The sequence below is a fragment of the Ascaphus truei genome, chromosome 4 (assembly GCF_040206685.1).
Source record: "Ascaphus truei isolate aAscTru1 chromosome 4, aAscTru1.hap1, whole genome shotgun sequence".
NCBI lineage: Eukaryota > Metazoa > Chordata > Amphibia > Anura > Ascaphidae > Ascaphus > Ascaphus truei.
This window is the reverse complement of record NC_134486.1, coordinates 273,077,178-273,089,569: the sequence shown is the minus strand read 5'-3', so window position 1 is coordinate 273,089,569 and position 12,392 is coordinate 273,077,178. Positions and strand designations below refer to the sequence as shown.

Here is a 12,392-nt window from a genome sequence, read left to right as displayed (position 1 = left end):
TTTGTGTGTAGGGGATGTTGTATTTTGTGTGTGGTATTTTGTGTGGGGGGTATTTTGTGTGTGTGTGGGAGTGAGTGTTGTATTTTGTATGTGGGGTATTGATTTTTGTGTGGGGGTATTGTATTTTGTGTATGTGTGGAGAGAGGTATTATATTGTATTTTGTGTGTGTATGAGGGTATTATATTGTATTTTGTGTGCGTGCGGGGTATTGTATTATATTTTGTCTGTGTGTGGGGTATTGTATTTTGTGTGTGTGGGGGGGGGGGGTTGTATTTTGTGTGTGTGGGGGGGGGGAGGGATTATATTGTACCTCTTCTCTCTCTGCTGGTTTCATCCCCTCCTCTCTGCCATCTCCACCCCCCTTCTCTCCTCTCTCTTCCGGGTTCATCCCCTCCTTTTTCTGCCTGCCCCAACCCCTCCTCTCTCTTCCGGCTTCATCCCCTCCTTTTTCTGCCAGCTCCATCCCCTCCTCTCCTCTCTCTGCCAGCTCCGCACCCTCCGCTCTCTGCCGGAAGAGATGGGTGAGGGGTAGAGTGGCTGATAGCTCCGCAAAACCTCCATTTTTAGTATCACGGTATTGCTATCCTAACGGTATATTTTCCAACCCTACTTCATACAGTCAACCCTCTTTATTCAGATTCTCACTGTCTTGTTGATTCTTAGAATCAAACCTCGGAACTTTAATGAACGACATACCTGAAATATATCAATTAATATCTTCACACCTAATTAACACACTCAAAAGTTTAGAGAATCAGCTTATAGAGACCATAATGTGCCTGTCAGTGAGGGATAATTAAAGTGTCTTATTCAAAAAGATGCAATAGTGCAGATTCGACTGCACGGCAAACCCCATTCAAGTCACTGAGATGTTTCGTGCAGTAATTGGCACTATCCCACTTTATTGAACAAGCCCCAATGTGCTGGCATCTATTGTCATGGGTTTGCTGAAATAATGAATACGATGTATTTAAAGGGACAATCCATCTTACAACCAAAGTGAACTAATTTGTGTGACCTGTTTAAGGGGTCTCATCAGAGTAATTAATGCCTTTTGGTTTACCTAAATCTGACACATATAAGTATTTTTAATGTCTTTTTTAAAGATAGACTTTAGAGGGATTTGATTTTGTGTGATGTCACTATGTGTCCAGCAACTGCTTATACAGTCCCCTCCCTCCAATATCCCTCACCCTCCCTCAGGGCCTCCAACAGAAATCATGGGGCCAAGGACAAATGAAAGGAGCAGCCCCCCCCCCCCCAAAACCTATAGCACACATACCACGAAAAAAAAATTTAATGCGCAACTTTTACTTAACTGTTTTCTTATTGTAATACGGAAAAAAACATTACAATGCAACCTGTTTATTTTTATATTTTCAACAAAAGACAGGTGATTGGGTGAGTTGGTGACTGGGTGGGTGAGTTGGTGACTGGGTGGGTGGGTTGGTGACTTGGGTTTGGTGACTTTGGTGACTGGGTGGGTTGGTGACTGGGTGAGTGGGTTGGTGACTGGGTGGGTGAGTGGGTTGGTGACTGGGTGGGTTGGTGGGTTGGTGACTGGGTGGGTTGGTCACTTTGGTGACTGGGTGGGTGGCTGACTTTTAGTGACTGGGTGACTTGGTCGGTTAGTGACAGGGTGACTTTCAGTGACTGGGTAGGTGGGTGGGTTGGTGACTGGGTGGGTGAGTGGGTTGGTGACTAGGTGGGTTGGTGACTGGGTTGGTGGGTTGGTGACTGGGTGGGTTGGTCACTGGGTTGGTGGGTGGGTTGGTGACTTTGGTGACTGGGTGGGTGGGTGACTTTTAGTGACTGGGTGACTTGGTGGGTTAGTGAGTGAGTGACTGGGTGGGTAAGTTACTGAGTGACTGGGTGACTGAGTGAGTGAGTGACTGGGTGACTGAGTGAATATCTAGGTGGGTGACAGTGACTGGGTGGGTGACAGTGACTGGGTGGGTGACAGTGACGGGGTGGGTGACAGTGACTGGGTGGGTGACAGGCAGCAGGCTGGCCCACAGACAGCAGGCTGGCCCACAGGCAGCAGGCAGGCCCAAAAGCAGCAGGTGGGCCCACAGGCAGTAGGCGGGCCCACAGGCAGCAGGCCGGAGCCCCTGCTTGCCCTGCGCATGCGCGCGGGAGAATCGCCCCCATTTTAAAAAAAATAACTTTTTTTTTAATTTCATGGGCATGGCCGGGTCCCCCTGACTCGCGAGGCCCGGGACGCCAGTACCCTCTGTCCCCCCCTGTTGGCGGCCCTGCCCTCCCTTAACTTTATTCGTTCTCTGATAAGGATAGGGTGAGATACGGGTAAACAAACACTTGGTTGACAAATACTCCCACATTCAGACGCCCCTAAGAAATTCAACTGGCTGATTAAGATTAGTTATCCTATGCCTTTGGAAACTGGTTTTTGACAATATTTTAAGTACAGTCTATTGGAATATTGTATACAAAGATTTGTTCGGCAATGCGGTGTGCTTTAGCCTGCAAGGAAAGGGACACATTGAATCTGTTTCAAACGGTGGATAGTTGCTGTTTCTTTTTAAAAAGCGTTGATAGCAGTTTATTAATTTAGCGACATGTACAACCCTACAGGAAGGGCACACATCTCCAGATTTCTGTGTCTACTACTTGCTAAAGATAATGAATTTAGTAATTTAGCAAACAAACCAACCAACTGGTGTGCGATTCTCTTTAAGGGTGGGCACTTTCACTGACATTTTCCTTTTGGTTTTGCCAGAACGCAATTGGTTTTGGTTATAGATTCGTAAAAAATAAAATAAAATAAATTATGGACATAACTTAAAATAAACACAACATTCTTTTGTTTACTTTAGGTAATCTTTTTCGAAATGTCAACTTTTGTCTAGATGTTTTCCATTTGCTAAACCAACAGTTCACCCAGTTTATTTACAAAAATAAAAGCAAAATTAAAATTCAAACTTTTCTGCATGAGCACTCGTTTTCAATTCATGAAACCAAACTTTTCCCCGGTTTTTTTTTCTTTCTTTTTTTTAAATGAATGTAAATTTGAAAATTTGTTCCGGAGTTTCAACTCAGACATCCAAATGATTAAACGCTGAAAATTTGGGACGTTTGGATTTTGGACCTGCAAACTTGTCCACCCTAGTTTGCACACTTAATTTAAGAGCATGTGCCCTATTAACTTGGCACATATTTTACACTTATATGCTCTGAACAGGAGATAGTTCATATCATGCTGTCACTATACAGTATGTATAGGATTAATAAAACCCATAACATTAGCTCATCCCTAGTAGTTTACAATATCATATTTTACATAATGCTGCATATGGTGTCAAAATATAATTGACGTAAGCACTGTTTTATGTTTGACCTTACACAGTAGGAAATAATATATTAGGTGGGAAGTCATTTCAATTAATTAACCCTTTCACTGCCACCTATGTAAGCAACACCTCTAGTTCCAGAGAAATCAAATCGCAATCCGCTGTATCGTGCTTGAATCGGCGTTATCCGCCATTGACTTCAGGGGCAGATATCACTGATTCTGGGGCAATACCGCTTTGATAACTCTGAACATAAGGTTGGACGTTTTGCAGCCTGGTTACGTAGTTTAAGGTCCATGGGACAGGGGTTCTCAACTCCAGTCCTCAAGACAATCCCCCTCCCTCCAACAGATCAAGGATATCCCTGCTTCAGCAATGGTGTCTCAATCAATTGGACTGTCACTGATTGAGCCACCAGTGCTGAAGCAGGGATTAGTTGAGACACCTGTGCATGAAGCAGGGCAATCCTGGAAATTTGACCTGTTGGGGGGTCTTGAGGAGTGGAGTTGAGAACTCTTGCCATAGGGGATATCTCATTAATATTAAATGCCAGTCATATAATTATATATGTAGCAATAACACTTTATTAGAAGGGTATTTAGAGGAGTGCCTCCAGCCATGCTATTCCAAACAGGCATAATGGGTATGATATTGGAATAATGCAGTTGTAGTGAATACAGTGGAAGAAGTTAATTTTGATACAGCAGACATTACATACAGTATGCATAAAGCATGTGTTTAAATATATTAAAATACACAAACAATCCTGACGTGTTAACTTTTGCATGAGCACAAACACTATTTTGCTAAAAGTGAATTGTGAAACCAGTTTGAATCTAGGGATCGATTGAATAAAGTGCGAGAAAAAAATTAGGGTCTATTCATTAAAGTGCAAGAAAAGCAGTGCAAATCCCATTCCTTGTGTCTGTCTTTCTCTTACCCTCTAACCTATTCTACTAGTGGGAGGACATATTTAAACACATTCTCGTAGCTGATTTTCCAATCTTGCCAGGCGGGGAAGGTGAAAAAGATTTGCGAGGTTCCATCTGATAATTCTTATTTTCCGTACACACCATGCAAATATTTAATGTAGCGAGATTTGCTCAGTTGCTTACTAAATGTGCACATTGCATGAAATTTCAAAGATCATATAAAATCTCTACTGTCTACTATATGATATAGATTCTTTGATGAATATGGTTGGATGACTTTTCGGGACCATATTGCCGTTTTCTTGCTCTTTAATGTATAGGTCTCATACTTACAACGTTGTGGAGATTTGCAGAGATTTCAGAGGATCCTGATAAAAAAACATTATTTTAGCAATAGTTTTTTGTGAAATCTCCAATAGAAAGTGTGAAGGATAAATGCATGCAGTATGGAAGGGGTTAAGCCTGGATTTTACATTGAAGACTGACTGGTGTCTAGAGCATCCTTCAGGGGTATTTGCAACATTAACGTTGTTAAAGGCAAGTCGCTTTTTTTCAACTTTTAAAATGCCATGCCAGGCAAAGCAGCAGAAGCTTTCAATTCACATCTGCCTGACTAACCTGAAAGAGGTTTCAATTATCCGCAGACTAAATGAGGATGACAAGCTTTGAGAGTAATGTACGGTGCATTTACCTGAGGCATATCTCAGACGGCATCGTCCAAGTCTGCTCTTCTGAGTCTTCACGCTTACGGTTTAGTGGAGGAACAAACAAGCATTCCAGCTACAAAAAGTAAAATAAAAAAAATACAATGAAAGCAGAGGTAGGAACATTAAGACACAGAGAAATTCTAACGTCCCCCAGAACAGATCTAATTAAACAATAATCCTGTTTGTTCCCAGGAATCATAAGAGTCCCGGACCAAACACCTTTAACATATTTTATTTCTTTCAGCAGAAATGTGGGTACTGTACATAGATGCGGTGTAAGAAAGTGTTAGTGATACACTGGCTAATTTGAGTGATTCTAGTGTAGCCATGTCTGGTTTTGGCTACTAATCTGCCCTCCCTAACACAAGCCCTGGTATCTGTGCAGGCAGTGTTAGGCCCAATCCGGGTTTCCCCCTGCAGTAAACAGCTTCCTTGAGTGACCGGGGGGCTGGCTAAGGCGTGTGTACTGCCCAATCAGGGGCTCAGACCTTGGATCCTCCTCCTGTGTACTAAGGGAACTGTACAGCCAAATGTAGTTAGTGCTGAGAGGGTGAAGTCAGGGCTCTGATTACCTGCCATTCCCTCCCTTAGGGGAGTGGGCCTACTACCTCCTACTCCCAGAGATTAGGGGAACAGTTAGGACTGACCTTTGGGGCCCATGCCTGGGGGTTGAGTCAGGGACCCTCCTGAGGCTTGGAAGATAAGTGAAAAAGTTAAGGACTGTATCCTGTGAGTTGCAGAATAAAACTGGTCTTATTTCATAAAATATGCTCCTGCCTGAGTCTACAATCTATTAGGGGGGGTATCAAAGGGTCCTCCAGCAGGGATTGTCTCTGGTACTCCTGGAGCCTGCACGAGATGGACCACCGAGAGAAGAACTAAACATCATCCCAAAAGCCTGTCCTGTCTTCCCCATACCACCGGCGGAAAGCTCAGCATCCTATGAACCAGCAGGTACCCAGCACTACACACCCTGTAATAGGCAGATCTCCCAGAGGGTGCGGGAAACACTGTTACACTAGTAGTAATGATAGTCAAACTGGCAGCAAGTACGCTCATCAAAGGGACAACGCCGTAACTAAAAACCATTGTAGTTGAGTAAAGTGAGACAGTGACATAAAGTACCAATCCTAGAGCCAGACACCAATTTAATGGGCTAAGAAAGTTCACACATTAACATCTTCAACAGCCTGCATCACAGCCACCTTCTGTGTATAAATGCACAAACTATTAAACCACATTTAAATGTACCATCTGTACCTTTCCACATGTAATCCCCTCTGTAAGATATAGGGTTTAAATCTAGTATTTGTGAGTAGTACTGGACCTGTTCAGCTGATTTGGATATGATAAAGTGAGTATTATGGAATTGGTGATAATGGATTTCTAGAAGAGTTCCATTAAAGGCCGACCGTCTATGTGGTGTTAAAGCATTGTTTCCTACAGAAATCATTGCCTGTCAGACTCATGGATTGTGTCAGTGTTTATGTAAATGAGGGTAAAGTATTTGCTAGAATACTTTCATAGTTTAGTGAATTGAGAAAAAGAAATAATAACATTGACATTTGGTTCACAGTTATTTTATTTATCCTTTTAGGAAAACGTAATATTTATAAAATAAACATTTTAGGGCATATGCCTTGTTTTTCTCGGTCTCAAAAACAGGTTGGATAATAACTTTCTACCATTCAATAGTCTAAACGTCAAAAAGTCATAAAAAATGATGTTTAATTGTTTAGTAAAAATAATAATAATTTGTTTTGTTGAGCTCTGCCTGGTTTTATTTTTTTATGTGTATATTTTTAGTGTATAGTCTGTTTTTAGATTTTGATTTTTGTATTCTCTATTGTTGCTGCTTATATAATGTTTATATATATATATTTTTTTAATAAAGCATTTCAAAATTGTTTAGGAGGCACCACAACTGCGGGACCTTAGCTCAGCCTATGCTTTACCTACAGTGCCACTGTGTAAAGGACCTTCATCTTAAGAGGGAACAGTAAATATTACTGTATTGAAACTAGCGCAGTTAACATCTGCAAACTGCAGAACATTATGTTACTACTTATACAAAATAAATATAAAAAATACGTAATGCATCTTCACATCTGATGACATGTAGAGGTATACAACCGTGACTTCTCCAAGCCAATCAGATAGCTTCTTGCAAGCAGCCAACCCTTGAGAAGAGGAGAGTAACTATGGAATGAGTCAGTCTATTAGGATATGTGGGACCTGCTATAGTAGACTCCTGTGAATGCTGGTGGACTCGTTTTATATTCTCTCTAGAGGTTGGTTGCAGCAATACAATAGAGACCTGTTTATACAGACCACCTCATAAGAGGTAAAGCCAGCTGTCTTTATTTTTAAGATCCTCCATCAGGAAAATAGGTCTTGAGTTTTTGTTTCGTATTAAACTTTGCACTGCTGAATCCGTCCAGACTGTTGGGTTTTGCAGCAGTGAAAAGGTTAACCTTTTTTCAGGAGTACAGTTTTTAGCTTAAAGTGAGGTTTATACAGGACATCTTGAGAGCTAGAGGTACCCTTGAAGATTGCAGAGCAGTGCCAATAAGCTTTCTGTTACATCTACTTTATTTGCTATTTTCTAGTCGCCTAATAGTTTTGCGTTTTGGACAGATGAAACTAAGATCAACCTGTACCAGAAAGATGGGAATAAAAAAGTATGGAGAAGGCTTGGAACGGCTCGTGATCTGAAGCATACCACATCATCTGTAAAACACGGTGGATGCAGTGGGATGGCATGGGCATGCATGGCTTACAATGGCACTGGGTCACTAGTGTTTATTCATGATGTGACAGAAGACAGAAGCAGCCGGATGAATTCTGAAGTGTATAGGGATATATTGTCTGCTCAGATTCAGCCAAATTCATCGAAGTTGATTGGACGGCGCTTCTCTTTACAGATGGACAATGACCCAAAACATAGTGCAAAAGCAACCCTGGAGGTTTTTAAGGCAAAGAAGTGGAATATTCTGCAATGGCCGAGTCAGTCACCTGATCGAGCATGCATTTCACTTGCTGAAGACAAAACTTAAGGCAGAAAGACCCACGAACAAACAACAACTGAAGACAGCTGCAGTAAAGGCCTGGCAAAGCATCACAAAGGAGGAAACCCAGCATTTGGTGATGTCCATGCGTTCCAGACTTCAAGCAGTCATTGCCTGCAAAGGATTCTCGACAAAGTATTAAAAATGAACATTTTATTAATGATTGTGTTAATTTGTCCAATTACATTTGAGCCCCTGAAATAAGGGGACTGTGTGTGAAAATGGTTGCAATTCCTAAATGTTTCATACGATATTTTTGTTCAACCCCTTGAATTAAAGCTGAAAGTCTGCACTTCTATTGCATCTCGGTTGTTTCATTTCAAATCCATTGTTGTGGCGGACAGAGCGAAAATTATGAAAATTGTGTCCGTGTCCAATTATTTCCGGACCTGGCGAGTAGATTTTTTTTGTTTGGCGAGTAGATTTTTTGGTGATTTGTCGACATTATATATATATATATATATATATATATATATATATATATATATATATATATATATATACAGTGGTTGACAAATCACCACAAAATCTACTCGCCACACAAAAAAATCTACTCGCCACCTAGTACCAAACGTGTGCTGCTTGGGCCAATATTTACTCGCCGGGGGTTAAATCCACTCGCTCGGGGCGAGCAAATGTATAGGTTTGTCGAACACTGTATATATATATATATATATATATATATATATATATATATATATATATATATATATATATATATATACATACACACACACACACCGGCTCGAAAGATTATCACATAAAAGTGGTTTATTGGGTCCAAAATGCACACATATGCCTGACGTTCAGGTGTTATATATATATATATATATACTGTATATATATATATATATATATATATATATATATATATAAATAAATAAGAAAGAATGCCTGCTGCAGACCGTAACTAAATTGTACCTTAGTCAGCTATGTACAGCTACCAGAATAAAAGCTGCTGATGGTGCTTGGGATAATATTTCAATGGAAACAATGCAGAGAGAAAATATCCCACCAAAAGCACTCAAGTATACAAAAGTATCACATTTATTATCACAAAACCACAAATAATAAAACAATCCTAAGTGTTTCTATAATGTAGACATATATTGCTAGCACCTGAGAAAGCGTAATAAAATAAACAACCTCTGCATTTATACTGCATATATAGTTGGTAAGGGACTAAACACTTAAGGGTGTGGAAGTTTGCAATCAGCCTCCCACCACTGTGACCGGCCGGTCTATACACAAGAACCAAGTGGAACAGAAATATAATAAAGACAAATAATCAGCACTAAAAAGCTGTACAAACAATAGTATTCCTAAACCAGTAGGAGATGTTGATCATTACAACAAAGTCAAGGACAGTTGAAAAAAAGATATAAGGTAGATGGCCCAAATAATTCCTGAGGTCTGAGCAGCTTCTATGGAATAAACTAAGTTCCAGGGGTTCTAAAAAACAAACAAAAAGCAGAAGCACGTGCCTCAGTGTATTACCATTTAACACATGTGTTTAAAATCGCATGGTAGAAAACCTGATACCAGCTATGAATCTCTGCTCTGCTATGGCTGCAGGAACACACTGGAACCAGGATGAATCACCTCCCTGCTGCAACTTCCAGTCTGGGGAAAGTTGTGATGTTATTCAGTGTCCCAGGGGAGCAGGGGAAGGGCTTCAGTGGCATCGTGAAAACGATTACAAACTGTAATACACTATAGGGAACGCATGTGTGTGTGTGTGTGTGTGTGTGTGTGTGTGTGTGTGTGTGTGTGTGTGTGTGTGTGTGTGTGTGTGTGTGTGTGTGTGTGTGTGTGTGTGTGTGTGTGTGTGTGTGTGTGTATATATATATATATATATATTTCACAAGTGATCTTTTTATTTGCTATACGATGGAGGCTTTTTTTGCCATTTTTCAAACACCAAAACTTATATAAAGTATGGTAAACCTACCCAGCCTTGAAAATAGCAGATGCACTGTGTATTTTTGTCACATTGGAAGTAGCTTTGGGCATTTTTGTTTTTTGTTGTATACATTTAGTCACGCCCACTAGCACTCCTTTTGACACTTATATGCATATATATTATGTGGTAATGGTTGGGTTTCTCAGAGCTTGTTGGAATCTGTGTATTTATTAACTGTGTGCAGCTGGTCTCAGTTGCTGATGGGAGGGTAGTGGCCCCTCCCCCCCAAGGTTGAAGCTTGCCCCACCCCACTTTCCAAGTTGGCAGGTCAGTTTCATTTTGCCAGGTTACGACAGATCCAATGCGATCATTCTTCCTGTTATTATACAGGTAAATAAGAATTTTAACCCAGGTGAGTGTTAGGACCTGCTACGGTTATGCCTTGCAAGAGGCAGCAGGCTTATGACGCTTTGACACGCTGTGCTCATTTGCTTGTCATTTCCCAGAATCCCTTGCCGCAGTGGAAGCACTGTATGCTAGGTGATAATGGTGAAAGGCAGGTTTGCCAACCTGTCTAAGACATGTGAATGTGCTCACAAGTGATCTTTTTATTTGCTATATGGTATACGGTGGAGGGTTTTTGTCGCCTTTTTCACCCACCATAACTTATATAAAGTGTGTGTGTGTGTGTGTGTGTGTGTGTGTGTGTGTGTGTGTGTGTGTGTGTGTGTGTGTGTGATTCAACAGAGGTGTGTTTGGGATCAGACACATGCATTTTCATCGTTCTAACCCAATGACCTCTCTGGGGAAAACCATATGACTATGGTAACATCAGTGCTGTCTTAATGCAGGGGCACTCTGGGCAGTTGCCCGGGGGCCCCAAGAACATAGGGACCCCATGCTAATCTATGCAAAGACCAGAATTTAACACTAATTTTCCGATCACCCGCCTCAACATTCCAATCTCCCGCTAACTCGGTAGAAGGAGACAAATTACGACTTGTAGCGGAGAGTTGGCAGGGCCCAGTGCACTGCTTTGCCTGGGGGCCTATAATGCTGTTAAGGTGGCCCCGGGTAACATACTGTACAGGGATTTCGGTTTTATCTTTCATCATTTTATTTTAAGACACTACTCTGCATTTATTGTAATTGTGTGTTCTTGCAATAATGTTTTTCTGTAATCTAAAGCACTGTATTTTTAAATATATATAGCATAGCCTCCGCCCGCTATCCTTCTGTTGGGCCCTCACAGTGTAAGTCCAGGCTCTGTGAAGGGTAAATTCTCTCATGAAGATCTATTTTGTTATTGCAGTCTGTATGTATGTATGTATGTATGTATGTATGTATGTATGTATGTATGTATGTATGTATGTCTTTATTTATATAGCGCCATTAATGTACATAGCGCTTCAAAGCAGTAATATACGTGACAATCATATAAATAATAAATAGTATAATAAAACATAAAGGGGAGAAGTGCTTCAGACATAAAAGTAATATTTAGATAAAGGAGTCTCTGCTCCGAAGATCTTAATTTAATTTGTTGGTAGGAAGAACAGACAGAGACAGTACGAGGGCGTTCTCATAAGTGTGTCTGCAAAGGGCCAAGGTTAATATGTGAGGTGTAAATTATCAGCCATGGTGCTACTCAAATGCTTCCTTAAGCAAGTGTGTTTTAAGGTGGGTCTTAAAGGTGGATAGAGAGGGTGCTAGTTGGATATTGAAGGGAAGGGCATTCCAGAGGTGTGGGACAGTCAGTGAGAAGGGTTTAGGGCGGGAGAGGGCTTTAGATAAAAAAGGGTTAGAGAGAAGACATCCTTGAGCAGAATGCAAGAGTCAGGATGGTGTATAGCGAGAAATTAGGGCTGAGATGTACTGTAAACGGAAGCAGAAGAGTGTAAAGCTTTAAAAGTGAAGAGGAGAATTGAGTGTGAGATATGGGATTTGATAGGAAGCCAGGAGAGGGATTTCAGCAGGGGAGACGCTGAGATGGATTTCGGAAAGAGTAGAGTGATTCTGGCAGCAGCATTTAGGATAGATTGTAGGGGAGACAGGTGGGAGGCAGGAAGGCCAGACAGCAGGAGGTTACAGTAGGCGAGACTGGAGAGAATGAGGGTTTGTATCAGAGTTTTTGCAGTCGAGCAACAGAGGAAAGGACGTATCTTGGTAATATTGCGGAGGAAAAAACTACAGTTTTTTTGCTACCTTTTTAATGTAAGAAGAGAATGTGAGAGAGGAGTCAAGTGTGACCCTAGGCAGCGTGCTTGGGCTACTGGGTGAATGATGGTACTTCCAACAGTAATGTGGAAGGAGGAAATAGGGCCAGGATTAGGAGGAAGTATGATGAGCTCTGTTTTTACCATGTTAAGTTTAAGTCGGCGGAGGGCCATCCATGATGATATCACAGAGAGACATTCGGAAACTTTAGTCTATACAGCAGGTGTAAGGTCAGGGCTAGAAATTTACATTT

The 12,392-nt window shown here is 41.2% G+C and overlaps 1 protein-coding gene across 6 annotated transcripts in view; it reads right to left on the bottom strand.

Annotated features, from left to right (window-relative positions):
- KLHL32 (kelch like family member 32) overlaps nt 1-12,392 on the bottom strand; it is a 236,107-nt gene that overhangs the window by 175,367 nt on the left and 48,348 nt on the right. For 3 of the 6 annotated variants that reach the window (XM_075597508.1, XM_075597505.1, XM_075597502.1), the window contains exon 2: nt 4,936-5,024. In XM_075597508.1, coding sequence (XP_075453623.1) covers nt 4,936-5,024 — 89 coding nt within the window. Of the gene's footprint in view, nt 1-4,577; nt 4,613-4,935; nt 5,025-12,392 lie in introns of those variants that run through there. The other 3 variants (XM_075597504.1, XM_075597507.1, XM_075597506.1) reach the window with 3 other exon arrangements.